This window comes from Cnephaeus nilssonii (assembly GCF_951640355.1).
Source record: "Cnephaeus nilssonii genome assembly, chromosome: 6".
NCBI classification, from domain to species: domain Eukaryota; kingdom Metazoa; phylum Chordata; class Mammalia; order Chiroptera; family Vespertilionidae; genus Cnephaeus; species Cnephaeus nilssonii.
The window spans coordinates 100270918-100289205 of record NC_137077.1 but is presented as its reverse complement, the minus strand read 5'-3'; the positions used below and the strand labels follow the sequence as shown (position 1 = coordinate 100289205).

The following is an 18288-nucleotide window of genomic DNA, read 5'->3' as shown; positions in this document are numbered from 1 at the left end:
TGTTCAGACAAATCTGAGGCTTGTCTAAACTACACATTCTGAGAATTTATGGGAAAAGAGAGTAAATTTTGGCCACAGCTGAAGCTTTAAATTCTAAACGTTCTCTGTGGTGAGAAATGACAGCAATGTTCGCAATTGTCTTGGCAGACAGGTCATGACCATCCATGGCTTTGCCTGGCCCTCTAACCTTCCTTCAGAAATATGAATGTCATAAATGTAAATTGATATGCAATATTTGTTTAAGAAACCCAAATAGTTTAAGATCGTAGCTTTAAAAATCTACTCTAAGCATAGAGGAGTTTATGTCCTAATATTTTTGGGACTGGAGATATTACTGAAATTGTGATTATATTGTTAAATTATTAAAGTACTCATTTGTACTCCCTAAGGAAAAATACCTGGACTTATTCACAGGAATGAAATGTAACATTTTATGAGACAGCATGCAATTAAGTTATTTGGCTAGGAAAGTTCAAGACAAGATCACTGGGAAAAGGGCGGAAAAAAGAGAAAACCTATGGTCCAAGTCATAGATTCTAAATACATTTTTTTAGAATCAAAGCATCATGTGAAGCTTATTCTTAATAGATAGAAATGACTAAAAATAAAATATATTCTGGAGAAAGATAATTTTTCAAAAAAATGTTATTTTGGTAATATCCCATAGATCCAAGTATTCTTTTGTAATGTTAACATAAAAAAATGAAATGATGGGAAAATCAGTTTATATTCATTTGCTAAAATTTTATGGAGATTAAAGTGTATAATAAAAATTCTACTGCTAAGATTATGGAAAATGCAAGTTTTAGACATAAAATGTTATCTACTATCTTTAAAAGAAAGATAAAAATTTTGAAGAGAAACTTGTCTCTAAAAAGCATGGTTATTTTACATTTACTGAAAGTAGATGTCTTTTAAAATTCTGTTCTTATTAATTTAGAACAAAATAGGTTGGAGTTTAAAACTAGTTCACTTTTATTTTATTTGTAATAAGTTGAAACTTATAATGAATTCACTTTTATTCCCTTCTTTGGGTACCTGAAGACAGCCATTTAAAAAAATTAATTAATTTATTTTTTAAAAAATTTATTCATTGAGAGAAAGAGAGAGAGAGAGAAAGAGAGAGAGAGAGAGAGAGATTTGTTGTTCCACTTATTTATGCATTCATTTGTTGATTATTGTTATGTGCCCTGACTGGGGATCAAACCCACAACCTTTAAATCTGCCTGCAACTGTGGCATATCTGGACGACACTCTAACCAACTGACCTACCTGGATAGGGAATCAATATAGCCATTTAAAATGCAACAATTTATCGAACAGGAAAATCAACAGTTTATATGAGTCTTTTCAAAAATATACTTCAGCTGCCTTCTTTCAAGTTCTAACATATGAGCTTTTCTTTTTGGAAAAAGCTCATGCAATTTGGGTATCTTCATTAACCCTTGTATCATAGTTATGAAATTCAATAAACTAGAGTTCTGAATGTTTTTGCCAAATGACTAATTTATATAACAAGGACAATGTTTTTAAAAGTGTGGTCTGTGGAACCTGGGTGCCACATTGCTTTCCTTTTCTTCCCTTCTGAAGTTTTGAACAAGGTGGATTTAACCTTTTGAAGGGTGCTTTTTGGGTTTAGTTTGGTCTAAAGATGGCTGAAGGGCTTATTGCTCACATCTCTCACAAGCATTTCTAGAAACTCCTTTAATATATCTTCTTGATCATTTTCAAATTCTGTTCTAATGTTTCACTATGAATTTCACCATGAATTAAAAGAAGGGGGCTATAATGACAAACCACTCTCCTGGTAGAATACAAAAAATCAATGTAGCTGCACACTTACAGGGTGCGGTCTTTCTGCCGGGGAAATATAGGCCATTTTGCATTCCCATAGCATTTACTATGCTTGAATAATTGCAAAAGCAGTCAACTCTCAGTTATTCATACCACGAAGAACAACCCTAATTGAATTTTCCACTGACCAGTCACCCCCGCTTACGAGAATCCATACCTGCTTCCACATACAGTTGCTATGGCTTTGAAGCAGCCAGATGCAAGTTGGTAGGAACCTGTGTAGCATCGGTCAATTGCCCAATTAAAAAGATTTATTTGGTCAGGATTAAGTTCCAAGAGTAAGACGACAACTTCACAGCCAAGTTGATGAACCTGAATACACAGAGGAAAGCAATTATTCATGTTTAATGAAAGGTATTCCAGGGAAAGACACAAAATCAAGCTTAGTCAATATCGAATGGGGTAAAATAAAGTGGAGACTGAGCATTCATCTTTATTAATTTTTATTTCAAATTTTCCTCTTTAAGAGGGAGTGATTGAAACTGAATACTGAAATAAACGGGATCCTACCTAAATCTGTCTATAGGGTCTACTCATTCTCGAGCATATAATGCTAGAAAGGTGGTGAAGACTGTCTATATTTCTTCTTTGCATTTAAAGTGTTTCTGAAAAATATATGTGTTTGGCAAAAAATTCAAACATACAAAAGAAGAGCCTTTATGTATGCAGTCTTTTAAGAAAAAATCAGAGGGAATATGTTTAGGAGGCTTGATTACTAAATATACTGTGTAAAGCTTAGCTGGCAATCTTTTTAAAAGAAATATAGTTATCAATAAACTCATCATAATCAGAGACTTCCATATAAAATATTAGCATAGTAAAGAGAGTTTATAGAATACTTAATTGACTCCTGAAGCTACTGTCTTTTGTCCAGAAGATGACTGGTGCCTGGAGACTATATTCCCCTCCAAAAACATTTTCCTGTCTCCTCTGGAAGTTGCAACAAGATGGAGAAGGAAAGTTTCTGGTTTTGGGAGTGATATTCTAATTGAATGGTCAAACATGCTCAACCTAGTTTCTAAAGGGGCTTAAGATAAAAACTGATATGGCTTTAGTATTGCAAAGGACTTAAAAACATTTGATTACAAAGTTAGACTTGAAAGAAAATCAACAAGTTATTATTGTGCTTTAGAAGCTTGATATTGATGTATAAAATACATAGTATATGACTCACAAGTATATGATGAGTTATCTTAACTGAACATGATAATGTGAGTACCACAAAGTAAAAACCACAGACTGCTAGCACCAGTAAAGCCTGCCTGTGCATTTTCTTCATCACTGGTCTTTCTCCCCTCCTCAGAAGCAACCACATCTTGACTTCCACTACCATTGGTTAGTTTGGGCTGTTTTGAACTCCATGTAAGTGGAATTATATAACATATAATTTTGTGTCCTGCTTTCTTTCACTCAACTGCTGTTTGAGAGTGACCTACATTAATTTATGCCCACTGTTGTATAGTATTCTAATATGATCACTCCCTAATTTAGAATCTGCTGGTTGTTGGTATACTGTGTTCAACTTTAGTAGATAATGCCAATCAGTTTTCCAAAATGGTATTTCCAGTTTATACTCTCTATAGCATAGAGAGTTCCCATTGCTCCATTTCCTCATTGACATTTGGTACTGACAATCTTTTCTTTTTTTATGTCATAATGGTGATATTTAATCTTTATACTTCTTTATTATTTTTAAAAATGTTCTTTTTCAATTACAGTTTACATTCAATATTATTTTGTATTAGTTTCAGGTATACAGCATAGTGGTTAGACAATTATATAATTTACAAAGCGATCTCCCAATATTTCAAGTACCCACCTGATACCATACATACATATTATAATATTGTTGACTATTTTTCCTGTGCTGTACTTTATATCCCACTAGTGGCCCGGTGCATGAAAATTCATGCACTGGAGGGGGGCGTCCCTCAGCCCACCTGCCCCCTCTCACAGTCCAGGAGCCCTCAGGGGAGGGAGGCAACCCAGGTGATGAGGGGAAGGCGATGCCCCCATCACACCTCTGCTGCTGTCACTGCCGGCAGCGCAAGCCTCGACTGGCCCTGGTTACCTGAGCCTCGGGCAGCCCTGCTTGCCTGAGCCTCAGTCAGTGGGGGGTGCAGGAGGACCCAAGGCCCCTGGCGGGGCTGAGGGGACTCCGATGGCAGGTGCGCGGTACAGCCGGCCCCGCCCCTGCTGTGGGAGCTGCCATCTTGTGATGGTCAATTTGCATATCACCTCTTTATTATATAGGATAATTATTTTGTAACTACCAATTTTTATTTCTTAATACCTTCACCTTTTCCACCCAGCCCTCCAACCCCCTCATCAGTTTGTTTTGTGTATCTATAAGTCTGTTTCTATTTTGTGTGTTTATTTTGTTCTTTAGATTCCACATATAAGTGAAGTCATATGTTATTTTTTTTTTCTGTCTGACTTACTTCACTTAACATACTATCCTCTAGGCCCATGCTGTTGCAAATGGTAACATTCCATTCTTTTTTATGGCCGAGTAATATTCCATAGTATGTATGTATCACAGCTTTTTGATCTATTTGTCTATTGATGGACACTTTGGATTGCTTCCATATCTTGACTATTGTAAATAATGCTGCATCTTTTTGGATACTGTTTTGTATTTCTTTAAATATATACCTAGAAGTGGAATTTCTGGGTCATAAGTGGTACTGCCAATCTTTTAAATTTCAGCCATACTGGTGGATAGCATCTCCTGTGGCTTTAGTTTGCATCTTTGTGACTACTGATGAGCTGGAAAATGTCTTCTTATGTTTACTGACCATTTAGATAACCTCTTTTGTACATAGCTTGTTTTAATCTTTGGTCATTTTTCTAGGTGTCTTTCTCTTATTTATTTGTAGGGGTTCTTTATATATTTTAGATTTAAGAACTGGTTTATGGTGCAAGTATCTTTTATGCAATGGCTAGTCTGTTCATACTCTTAATGGTGCCTTTTGGTGAACAGAAGTTATTAAATAGTCTTTCTTTATGGTTAGTAATTTTTGCATCTTGTTTAAGAAATCTTTCCATAATCTCAGGGAGTAAGATATCCTCCTGTCTTATTTTCTAGAAACTTTATTTCTTTTACCTTTCACATTTAGATTTGCCATCTAAGTTTTTATTTTTTTTTATTCCTGACACCTTATTTTTCTTTCCTAATGCATATGCAAGGATTTATAGTATAATGTTGACATAAGTGGTGACAGTGGGCTCCCTTGGTCATTTTAATCTCAGGAAACACTTTCAATATTCACTGTTAAGTATTTATGTTTGCTCTATGTTTGTTAAAGATACCTTTATCAAACCAAGAAAGTTCTTTTTATTCTTGGTCTTATTAAGAGTTTCTCTCATTAATGAATGTAGAATTTTAAAAATGCTTTTCTGCATCTATTGAGATGACCATATAATATTTCCTTCTTGAGACACTATTAAAGTAATTAACTTACTAATGAATTGATGGACATTAAGCCAATCAAGTAGGTCTTGAATAATCGCAACTTGGTCATGATGAATCATCTTTTTTTATATATCACTGAATTCAGTTTTCTAATAATTTGTTTAAAATTTTGTTTCTATGCTCATGAATGAAATTGCCTTTTAATATTATTTCTTGTTAAATCCTTGCCAGGTTTTAGTATCAAGGTTATGCTGGTCTGCTAAAACATGTTGGAATGTATTTTCTCTTGAGCTGTTTTCTCTTTAAGGATTTGTATCAAATCAATACAATTTGTTCCTTAAATGTTGACTTCATCAGTAAAGCCATCTGTTCTTAAAGTTTTTTTTGTGGGAAGTCCAATTACAGATTAGATTTCTTTATTACTTATATGACTCCAGATTTTCTTTTCTTCTGGTATTGTGTTTTTCTAGGAATTTGCCTCTTTTATCTAAATTTTCAAGTTTACTGGCACAAAGGTGTTCATATGTTCTCATTTATTTTAAATATTTTAAATATCATAGTGATGCTCCTTTAAATTTATGATGCTAATGACATGTGCATTCTTTCTCTCTTTCTTGATCAGACTTGCCATGGATTTATTAATTTTTAAAAATATATATTTTTTTATTGATTTTTTTTTACAGAGAGGAAGGGAAAGGACAGAGAGTTAAAAACATCAATGTGCGAGAAACATCAATCAGCAGCCTCCTGCACACCCCCTACTGGGGATGTTCCCACAACCAAGGTACATGCCCTCGATCAGAATCAAACCTGGGACCCTTCAGTCTGTAGGCCGATGCTCTATCCTCTGAGCCAACCACTTAGGGCATGGATTGATTAATTTTATTAGGTTCTTTTTTTTTTTTAAACAAATTCAACTTTGGGTTTAAATTAATTATTTCTCTTTGATTAATTTCTGCTCTTATCCTTATTCCTTCATTTTACTTGATTGAGTTTGAAGTTATTATTTTTCCAACACCTTGAGATGGATGCTTAGGTCATTATCAGCCTTTTTTTCTATCTATTATATGCACTTAAAACTATACATTTCAGTCTAAGCAAGAGTTTATTTATAATCCACAAGTTTAGTATGTAGTGCTTTCATTATTCTTCAGTTAAAAATATTTTCCAGTCTCTCATTTATTCTTTTACTCACTGGTTATCTGGAACAGTGTGTCTTAATTATGTACTTACTAGAGGCCTGGTGAATGAAATTTGTGCACTCGTGGGGGTCCCTCAGCCTGGCCTGTGCCCTCTCATAGTCCGGGCACCCTTGGGGGATGTCCGACTACTGGCAGTCAGACACCCTTAGTGCTGCTGCAGTAAGACATCCGTAGCGCTGCTGCAGAGGAGGGAGAGGCTCCCGCCACCGCTGCTGTGCTTGCCAGCTATGAGCCCAGTTCAGGGCTTCTGGCTGAGCAGCACTCCCACTGTGGGAGTGCACTGACCACCAGGGGGCAGCTCCTGCATTGAGCGTCTGCCCCCTGGTGGTCAGTGTGCATCATAGCAACTGGTTGTTCCACCGTTTGGTCAATTTGCATATTAGCCTTTTATTATATAGGATGGGAGGGACTAACAGAGGTCAAAGGGGAGGGGGATGGACATAGACAAAAGTGTGGTGATGGCCAGAGGTCGGGGGTTGGGGCTGGGTGGAGGAGGGTAAAGGAGGGAAAATAGGAGACATCTATAATAGTGTCAACAATAGAATAAAAACAACAATGATATACCACTACACCACATACCTATTAGGAAAACAAAAGATACATTATGAACTATGTATTTATTACTTTGATAAAATTAAAAAATTTAAAAAGAAAGGATTTTGTCCAGAAAGGAGTGTTGTTGAAATGTTTTTATTGTTATAGTAAGGAAGCTTCAGAGCCCCTGTGAGGGCTAGATTTGTTCTGGGGGAGAGAGCAAGCAAGTTGCTACCAGTAGCATTTTGGATAACCTGCCTGAAATGATTTAAAAGAGAAAGGGACAGATTCCCCAAGCCTACAGTTATTTGTAATTTGTTTTTTTATTCTAAATAAAGTCATTTTTGAACCTTATTAAAAAAATCCCCCCCCGCCGCCCCTCCCCTCTAAAATTAGTCCTTAAGGTTCAGTAAACTTTAGGCCTCACAAAACCTATTAGTCCCTGAGGGTTGGGGTCCCCAAAGGAGTTTGGATTCATTCATTATATTTATTTGTTCCTTTTAATTCTTGTTCTAGAGGGAGAGTGAGGACAGTTTTTTACTCAGTAATTTTTATAATAAGAATGGTATTGGAACCTGCTCCTTCTTTGGCTGTTTACGGGTTTACCTTACCGGGAACTCACAGAGACTTAAGCTCTTTGAAGATAGGGACAGAGCTGTATTGTGTTTCTATAATACAGGCACAAAGTTAATACAGTAGTCCAATATATTTAATCCCATCAATATAGTCCAATATACCGTATTTTCCGGCGTATAAAACGACTTTTTAACCCAGGAAAATCTTATATGCCCAGCTGTCTTATACGCCGGAAAGTACCGTATATAGATTATTGGTCACTAGCATAATTTCACTGCGATTAGAGAACACAGTCTATGTCACTTCAATCATGTAAACTTTATGGGGACTTGCTTTATGGCATAGTTCATTGTCAACCTTGGTAAATGTTACTGTGATATTTATCTGGATGCATCACAGTGTATTGTGACAACAATTAAACCTACACTCTGCGGTTGATGTGGGAAGAGACTGTGTTGTGAACAATGCTTAGACACTCAGTAACCCAGCTGAGGCAGACTACCCTATACATTGAACAAGTAAGTATCTTTAGCTGGTACTTACTCGTAAATCTTGACAAGCCAGAATGTTGTCAAGCCACTTATAGAGGTAGCCATCTGGGGAAAGGCCCACGTTGTCAAACACAGGTCCGCAGCACAGCACTGCTGACATTGCCTGATAACAGAACACAAAGCACCTGGGAATGAAAACTGGCATGGTCTAATGGTATGCAACTGACTGTATAAAACATAACTACCAGAATTATAAATGATAAAGGTCTTTTAAAGCACTTATTTCCACAGATTTTTAAGTATTCCTTAGTATAGTCAATAAAAAGTACCAGATTCCCAATTGGCTCATTTTAGAAGAGCTAAATTCATAAATTTAACTTCATGAAAATGTATCTTATGATAATAAGAAGTCTTTATCATGAAACAGTAAAACATTCAAAGCAAAATGCCATGTCACAGTTTTGAAAATGAACTCACCTTAAGTGAGTTCAAGTGAATTAATTCTGTTTAGAAGATAGAGCTTTTAAACTTTTGCTTTGATGACAAATATTTGACTATGTACTGAATCGACAAACTATGAAAAACATGGAATAATTGTGATTCTTAATCAAAGATAAAGAAAATGAAAAATATAAACTTCAGTTTCTTTGAGGTTGAGGGGAGGAAGCAAGGGAAGGTGAGATCTTTATTAATTCTGCAATTAGCAAGTCCGGTGACTATCAGGGCCATGGTTTAAATGAGCACCATTGAGACAATAGTCAACCTGAAAGTCAGCAATTTATGCTATATATGATAGTTTAAATTAGACTGGGAATCATGTTTCTGAAATTTTTGAACAGTCCTAGTAGTGTGGAAATTTATTTATTTCTGGGAATCTTCTAGGATAAGAGGCTAAAAATGGAAATGGCAGATTTTGAACTTGAGGTTATGTATATATATATATATATATATATATATATATATATATATATATAGAGAGAGAGAGAGAGAGAGAGAGAGAGAGAGAGAGAGAGAGAGAGAAATATGCTAATTAACCAGGATGCTGTAATAGGTCGACCAGACAGGAGGAGGTTGAGCGTGCAGTGTTGGGGGCGGGGTAGCAGGGGCCTCTGTGCGCCTGTGCTGGGGGAGGGCCTGATCAGCAGTGGCCGTGGCTGCTTCACGGGTGGAGAGGGCCCGACTGGTGATTCAAGGATGGGCGGTGCCGCATGATTTCAAATCATGTGCTGGGCTCCTAATATATATATATATTTATATACACACACACACACACACACACACACACACAGGATGCCACAAAAAATGTATGCACACTTTAATTTCTGATAGCTCAATTTTGAAATGAAATGTATTTTAATAAAGACTGCCTTTATAATTATTCAAAGTGTATGTATACTTTTTTGGGGGGACACCACACACACACACACACACACACACACACACACACACACACACATACACACACACACCCCTCATTATAATCTATGGACTTTTTCTTAGGTTGGAAGTTTACTGGCAAGGCAGCTACTTTAAGGGTTTATCCCTTACGAAAAAACATGTGGTTCTGTGGGAGAAAAAAGAGAACCTGTGTAATACTTTCAACATAAAGATTTAATAAAATTATTAAAAACTAAAACAAACAAAACAAAAAAACATGTGGTTCTTATATAGAGGACACAATGATTAAAGTGGAAGCTTGGATAAGTTTTGCATTTAGAAATTATGAGGCCAATTGGAATAGTTGCATATCTATACACAACTATCAATCTATTTTATGTGTGTACATTTTGGAATTTTTAAGGTCAGCTTATGTATTTATGTGTGTATTTATTTGATTTTTTTTGCCAGTATACTTAGATTCTGTCATATCATATGAAATCATATTATTTATTTCAACCTAATTTAAGGCATGGTTATCAGTTTAAGGAAAGAAACCATGGATCTCACAAGAATCATCATGAGGCAAAGGTGACTTACCTTTAAGGCACAATACTGGTATCTTGTGATCTGATGGTTCCTGTCACTATATCGATCCAGAGGTGTGAACATAATGCTGAAGGGCCCTGCCCACTGGCTGAACAAGATGAAAAGATGGTGCCTCAGGCTTTGCTGGGGGAAGAGAAATCTCCTGTGGTGAACTAGAGAGAAAAATGCAGTTAACAGTCTCTGAGAATAAAAAATATAGTGAATACAATTTATGTCACTATTATGCAGCAGTTTTAAGTTTTGGAGAAAGGATTAATTTCATTTCCTAACTCCAGTTTTCTTTAGGTAATAAAAAGTGTTTAAAAAGTTAAGAAGAATTTTCTTTCTAAAGGTGCAGCCTTCCTCGCTAGCATGTTGTCAGAGCAGGAAGCAGAGACAAAAGATGACTCACACACTGTTCTCTATTCAATATCTAGAGAACTTTCCAACACCTTCCAATCAGCTGCTTACATAGACAATGTTCCCTGGACTGCTGCCAGTCTTTAGGAAAAACTATAAAGTATAATGTATAGACAATTTTAAACAAATGTACTTTAGCTGAAGAGGCCAGCTCACATCTTACTTTAGAGTCATCAAAATGAGAAGGATTGGTTATACAACATCAAAGTTATGAAAAAGTAGAAATAGTTGAATGGAGCTTTTTGTAATTATGTAAAGTGCTTTTAATGACAGCAGTCATTCATTTTTACACTGAACTGGCCTTGTAGTATAGTTTAGATATCAGATAGCATGATTTCTTCAACTTTGTTCTTCTTCCTCAAGATTGCTGTGGCTATTCAGGGTCTTTTGTGGTTCCATATAAATTTTTGGAATATTGGTTCCAATTCTATAAAATATTCCATTAGTAACTTGATAGGAATTGTGTGGAGTCTATAGATTGCTTTGGGTAGTATCGACATTTTAATGATGTTACTTCTTCCTATCCATCAGCATGGTATACAGTTCCACTTATTTGTATCTTCTTCACTTTCATTCTTCAGTGTCTTATAACTTTTGGAGTACAGGTCTTTTACATTCTTGGTTAAATTTATTCCTAGATTGTTGTTTTTATTAATGCAATTGTAAATGGGATTGTTTTATTAGTTCCCCTTTCTGCTAGTTCATTATTGGTATATAGAAATGCAACTGATTTCTGGATGTTTATTTTGTATCCTGCTACTTTACTGAACTAATTTGTCAGATCTAATAGTTTTTTTGGTGCAATATTTAGGGTTCTTTATATACTGTATCATGTCATATGCAAATAATGATAGTTTTACGTCTTCTTTTCCAATATGGATGCCTTTTATTTCTTCCTCTTGTCTGACTAATTGCTGTGGCTAGGACTTCCAGTACTATGTTGACTAAGAGTGGTGAGAGTGGACATTCCTATCTTGTACTCAGTCTTAAGGGAAACGTTTTTGGTTTTTCCCATTGAATTTTATATTGGCTGTAGGTTTGTCCTATATACCTTTTATTATGTTGAAGTATGTTCCCTGTATTTCCACGTTGCTGAGAATTTTTATTATAAACTAGAGGCCTGGTGCATGAAAATTCGTGTGCTGGGGCGGGGGTTCCCTCAGCCTGGCTTGCGCCCTCTTGTAGTCTGGGACTCTCGGGGGATGTCCACTGCTGGCTTAGGCCTGCTCCCCAGGGGATCAGGCCTAAGCTGGCAGTCAGACATCCCTCTGGCAGCCCGGAAGCCCTCGGGGGATGTCCAACTAACAGCTTAGGCTGTGGGGAGCAGGCCTAAGCTGTTAGTCGGACATCCTTAGTGCTGCCGCGGAGGCAGGAGAGGCTCTCGCTACCACTGCTGTGCTGGCCAGCCATGAGCCGGCTTCTGGCTGAGTGGCGCTCCCCCTATGGAAGTGCACTGACCACCAGGGGGCAGCTCCTGCATTGAGCATCTTTCCCCTGGTGGTCAGTGTGCATCATAGCAGCTGGTTGTTCCGCCATTAGGGTCAATTTGCATATTACCATTTTATTATATAGGATTTTATTAAATGCTTTATTCTGCATCTAGTGATACAATCATGTGGTTTTATCCTTCATTTTGTTTATGTGATATATCACATTTATTGATTTGTGGATATTGTTACCAACCATGCATCCTAGGAATAAATTCCACTTGATCATGGTGTATGATGTTTTCAAAGTATTGATGGATCCGGTTTGCTAATATTTTGTTGAGGATTTTAGCATCTATGTTCATCAAGGATATTGACCTATAATTTTCTTTCTTTGTAGTGTCTTTATCTGGTTTTGGAATTAGGATAGTGCTGGCCTCATAAAATAAGCATGGGAGTCTTTCCTCCTCTTGAATTTCTTGGAATATTTTAAAAAGGATAGCTGTTAGTTCTTCTTTGAATGTTTGATAAAATTCTCCTATGAAGCCATCTGGTCCATGTCTTGTTTGTTGGGAGTTTTTTTGACTACTGCTTTAATTCTACTAATTATAATCTGTCTATTCAGATTCTCTAGTCTTCCTGATTCAGTTTTGGAAGATTGTATATTTCTAGGAATTTATCCATTTTGTTCCAATTGTCCAATTTGTTATCATACAGTTTTTCATAATATTTTCTTACAATACTTTGTATTTCTGTAGAGTCACTTGTTACTTCTCCTCTTTCATGTCTGATTTTTATTTATTAGGATCCTCTCTCTTTTCTTCTTCATGAGTATGGTTAAAGGTTTATCAACCTTGTTTACCTTTTCAAAGACCCAGCTCTTGGTTTCATTGATCTTTTGTATTTTTAAAAAGTCTTTGTCATTTATTTCTGTTCTGATCTTTATTATTTCTGTTCTTCTACTCACTTTGGAGTTTGCTAGTTTTTCCTTTTCTAGTTCCTTTAAGTGTAAAGTTAGATTGTTTAGTTGAGATTTTTCTTGTTTCTTAAGGTAGGCCTGTAATGCTATGAATTTCCCTCTCAGAACTGCTTTTGCTGTATACAATAGATTTTGGGTTGTTGTGTTCTCATTTTCATTTGTTTTAAGGTATCTTTTTTATTTCTTCCTTGATCTCATTGTTGACCCATTCATTGTTTTGTAACATGTTATTTAGCTCCATGTTTTTGTGTGTTTTTCAGTTGTTTTCTTGTGATTGATTTCTGGTTTCATAGCATTATGGCCAGAGAAGATGCTTAATATGGTTTCAACCTTCTTAAATTTACTGAGACTTGTTTTTGTCTAACATATAGTCTATCCTAGAAAATGTGCCATGTGCACTCGAAACAAATGTATATTCTGCTGCCTTGGGGTGAAATACTCCGAGGATAACAATTAAATCCATCTGATCTACTGTGTCATTTAAGGCCACTGTTTCCTTGTTGATTTTTTCTGTCTGGAAGATCTACCCATTAGTGTTAATGTGGTATTAAAGTCCCCTACTATAACTATATTATTGTCTATCTCTCCCTTTATGTCTATCAAGATTTGTTTTATATATTTAGGTGTTCCTATGTTGGGTGCATAAATATTTACAAGGGTTATATCATCTTGTTGGATTGTTCCCTTTATCATTATGTATTGTCCTTCTTTTGCTCTTATTATAGCCTAGTTTATTTTGTCATATATAAGTCTTGCTACTCCAGTTCATTGTTCATTTCCATTTGTATGAAATATATTTTTCTATCCCTTCATCTTTACTCAGTGTATATCTTTCATTCTGTGGTGGGTCTCTTGCAGAGAGCAAATATATAGATCTTTTATTTTTATCCATTCAGACACCCTATGTCTTTTGATTGAAGCATTCAAGCCATTTACATTTATAGTGATTATTAATAGGTACATATTTAATGCCATTTTACTCTTTTAACTTATATTCCTTTGTTTTTTTTCTCCTCCTGTTCTTCCTCCTTCTTAAAGAAAATCCTTTAACATTTCTTTTCTTTTTTGATTCAAATGAAATTGGCTGTCATTTTTTAAAAACATTTATTATATTGATTAGGTGGTAATGAACTCCTTTAGCTTTTTTTTTTCCCTCTGAGAAGCTCTTTATTTCTTCAATTTTAAATGATAGTCATGCTGAGGAAATTAGGTCCTTGCTTTTTGTCACTTTGAATATTTCCTGGCAAGTCCTTCTGGCCTGAAATGTTTCTGTTGAGAAATCAGATGATAGTCTTATGGGAGCTCTCTTGTAGGTAACTGACTATCTTTCTCTTGCTGTTTCTAAGATTTTGGTAGATTGGTTGCCTCCATTTCATTTAACTTTACTTCTTCAGATTTCTTGTGTTCTTTCATTTGGGGCATATTTATTTTTCTCTCTATTTTGGCTGCCTCTTTGTATTTATTTCTATGTGTTATGTAGGTATGCTTTGACTCCCAGTCTTGCTGGGGTGGCCTTATGTAGTAGGTGTCCTGTGGGACCCCATGGCAAAATTTCCTTGATCACCTGTGCTGGGTGCTCCTGGAATATCCCTTGTAGGACTTTCTGTTGTAATTGAATCTTAATTACTAGTGGCCTGTTTGTGTGTGGATTGGCCATTAGGCTGGCTGACTGTGAGGATCAATTCCAACCACAGTGAATGAGCTGACTGCAGGTGCTGACCTCTCAAAGTGGATTCACCTCAGCAGGGTCTGGTGCATGTAGAAATCTTCCTTTGGCTGAGCCACTGGTGAGGCTGTTTGGATCCTGCTGTGATGATGTCTGAATATCACCAGTGGTATGTTGGTTCTAGGTCTTCTTGGATGGGAATCTGGTGCAGGCCAATGTCAGAAGCTGCTTGTGACTGGCTCTGGACAACCTGTTTGGAGCTACAAAGTGGTCTACAATTTGTGGCTGCCTCTGCTGGGCCTGGGTGTGCATGGAAAAGATCAAGCTGCACACTAATGCTTGCTTTTACCAGCCTCGGGCCAGGGAGCAAGTCTTTAAAAGTCCCAAGGAAACCTGATGTCTGCCTCTGCCTGCCTCCACCCGCTGCCTGCCTGTTAGGCTCAGTCACTGAAAGAGCCTTTTGTGGTATTCAAGTTGCAGGTGATAGGTTCCTAGTGAGTCACTAGGTAGGGGAGAGAGATGTTCACCAGATCTACATAGGTTCAAACTCAGTGCCAGTGCTGGGCCTGAGGCCACTTAACAAATCAAATGTCCCAGTATATACCAAATCTAGCTGCCACCTGCTGGGTGCTTGCACACCTTTGTGGTAGGTCAGGGTCTCAGGGAGTTTTAGGATGAGGCCAGCAGAGTTTATCAGGCCCAAGTGATCAAGATTTGGCTGTGTGAAGGGAAGGCCCTGCACCAGTTGGGCGTATGAGGGGAAAATTTCCCCTTTCCCATAGCAACACAACTCAGTCTGTCTCAGATTCTGCCCAGATCTCACAGGGTGGAGCCACCCAAAGTTGAGAGGCTGGGGCTGTCAGGTGCTAGGAGCGGGAGGCTAGTAGATCTCCCTTGAGGAGGAGGTGCTGTCAGGTTCATGGGAAAGTTGGGGGAATTGCCCCCTCCCCAAAGTCACACAACTCAGTCACTGACACTACCTGCATTGGCCCAGACCTCTACATTCTGGCCCAATCATTTGACTTCTCTTTAGGGTGGAAGCTCTGTAGAGTGGGTTGACAGGGAGTCCAGAGTGTGGGGCTATTGCATTCACCCAACCTGATGCTGTCTGGAAGGGTGTGCTCCACCCAAGAAAGATGGCATCTGCTGTGCAGTACAGTGACTGAGCACAAATATTTAATGAAATAAATATTTGAAATGTATAATTAAAAAAGAATTACTTAAATGGACTAAATGCTCCAATCAAAATACATAGGGTAGCAGAATGGGTAAGAAAATAAGACCCATATATACAATATGCTGCCTACAGGAAAACCATTTCAGATAGAAAGACACACAGATTGAAAGTAAAGGGATGAAAAAAGATATTTCATGCAAAGGGAAACAAATAAAAGAAAGCTGGTGTATATTTCTACCAGACAAAACAGACTTTAAAACATGTTAACAGATTAGCACAAGAATGAACAAAAATGAAGCACCTGTGAGTGTTCCCTCTGAATTCCTTCCTTGTTATGGAAGTCACTTACGTTCATTTTCACATGGAAACCAAAATAAAGAATAGAAATAATGACAAATACAAAGCAAAGCTTAATTCCTATTGTTCTCTTTCCAATTCTGTGCTGAATTACCACAATCTATCCTCATGTATATATCCAAGTATTTCAAGACAAATAGACAATCCCACCCAGCCCTGCACACAAGCCAGGAGGATTAGAGGGAAGCACTGTCCTGAGGAACAAAAGTTTTTTCAAGCATAAAGGTCATGTGCAGTGATGCATCACTGTACCTGGAACACATTGAATCAAGTTGGCGACCATGGCACTAAAATGTGCCCGGATATCTTTAAGAATTTCAACTTCTTTATCATTTTCAGCTTCTAGCAGCATGCGGGTCAGGTCTACATACTCTAGGAACAGAGCTCCAAGGGCTAACGTATCCCGTTCTAAGGCTCCATTGGTGCTGGAATAAAGAAAAATGGAACTTTTAGATGCTCAGTCTTCCTTTCAAAGTGGTACATGCTTCATGGAAAATAAGATCCACTGTCAGAACTGACACACTACATTTGTTCTTGACCTATATGCAGCGTAAATAGATTAAGAACCCCCACAAGATTTTTTTACTTTTTCTGAGTAAAAGTTAAAGGTAATATATTTTTAAAAAGAAAGGAAATAAAAAGAGATAAAAGTAGACCAGTGTGGTAAGCAGAGATCAATTAGGGGAAATTTTTACCCTACCTGTCACTTATTACACCAGCATCAGCCAGAAGTTCAAAAATTCGAAGTAACTGTAGTCTTAACAAGTCCCTCCGTTCTCGGCGTTTTTTGTTCTGTACAGAAAGAGGTGATACCACTTATAGACAGGAACAAGGCAATATGAGCTTTGCTTTAGGAAACTGGGTTAAAGAAAGGCCTAACCTAGTCCTTTTCAATTTTCTAAACATAAAAGACAAAATGTATTTTTCTTATTTCCTAATCCTCAGAGACAATGTTTGCTATTACAGGTTGTAAGAGAAAGATCATCGGGGGGTGGGGGTTGGTAAGTATCTATATGGTGGAAATGTTCAGAACAAGCCTCAATTCCTAGATGCTCCAAGACTGGAGCATCTTAAGTCAAGTAGAAAAGAGTGGACACTAATACTTCCGCCCATCTGACCACGGAGCTCACATGTTCTTACTCAAACTGCTCAATTTTTGTTACTTCTTGCTTGATTCTTACTACTATATGGGAAGCTCATTTCAGTCTTCTTTTATTTTTTATTTTTTATCCTGCTACATTATAAGTTTATCCTTTTCAGAGTTCACTTTGGGGAAGATAATGTTGGGGGAAATGCTTCATATGCCAGACAAAACAAATAATATTTGTGACCATTCAACTCCCTGTAAAAAACAAGCAAACAAACTAAAAACCAAAATTCAATCAACTCACACCTTCTTCAAATAAATGTGATATCTTAACATATATATGACTACTTAGGTTGTTTTGCTTTCATAAATATAGGACATAAAATCTTTTAAAGTAGGAGCCATATTATACTAAGTATTCAAATATTGAAGAAATGAAAATAACAAAAGCTAAAATGTTAAGATTCAATATTAAAAGCATGCTGGGGAAACCATTTGGTATGATTTAAATTCACACCACTGTCCAAATACATCAAGTATCTTAATGATTTAATTTCAAAATCTTACCTCGGGTCTTCGTTCTAGAGCTTCTTTCATTAATGGGTGAAGTTCTTCTACCAGTTCTCTACAGAGGAAAAAGGTCAGCATTTTAAATATATTATTATTGACACCAAATTTGTCACCAAATATATCCATTCAATCCTAAATCATTTGGTTTTTCCACTTTGCTTCTGACATCAAAATCTCCCCTGGCCTTCCCATTTCCCAGTCACATGGTGAACTGTAATTAGGTACTGGCCTATACTTTGTTTTATTGGTATTAATCCCAGTGCTGTGTATATAATTTTGGCTCCTCAATACATGTATAGACTTGGTTTTGATTTAATGTCTGTACAATTAAACAATATTTTGCAAGTACTTCCTAAATTTAAAGCACTTTACTGCAGGCTGTGGACCTGAAGATAAGTGAAACTGAGTCTCTGCACAGAAATTTTCAGTCTAATTAGAGCATAAGAGAAGGTGCAATACTATAGCACTGCCTTTGGGGTCTGTGCTCAGGGGAATGACTGATAGTTGATTCTGACATGAAGTTTTTTTGTAATTTCAGAGATAAATTCCTTTATTTAAACTATAAGAC

At 36.8% G+C, this 18288-nt stretch overlaps 1 protein-coding gene across 5 annotated transcripts in view; it reads right to left on the bottom strand.

The window, feature by feature from the left end:
• The window catches only part of FRY (FRY microtubule binding protein), a gene marked incomplete at its 5' end in the record, with an annotated part of 648830 nt that overhangs the window by 220672 nt on the left and 409870 nt on the right, over positions 1 to 18288 (bottom strand). For all 5 annotated transcript variants that reach the window (XM_079773965.1, XM_079773964.1, XM_079773962.1 and 2 more), the window contains 6 exons: positions 2012 to 2166; positions 8125 to 8235; positions 10050 to 10210; positions 16316 to 16488; positions 16764 to 16855; positions 17718 to 17775. In XM_079773965.1, the coding sequence (XP_079630091.1) occupies positions 2012 to 2166; positions 8125 to 8235; positions 10050 to 10210; positions 16316 to 16488; positions 16764 to 16855; positions 17718 to 17775 (750 nt within the window). The remainder of the gene's footprint in view (positions 1 to 2011; positions 2167 to 8124; positions 8236 to 10049; positions 10211 to 16315; positions 16489 to 16763; positions 16856 to 17717; positions 17776 to 18288) is intronic.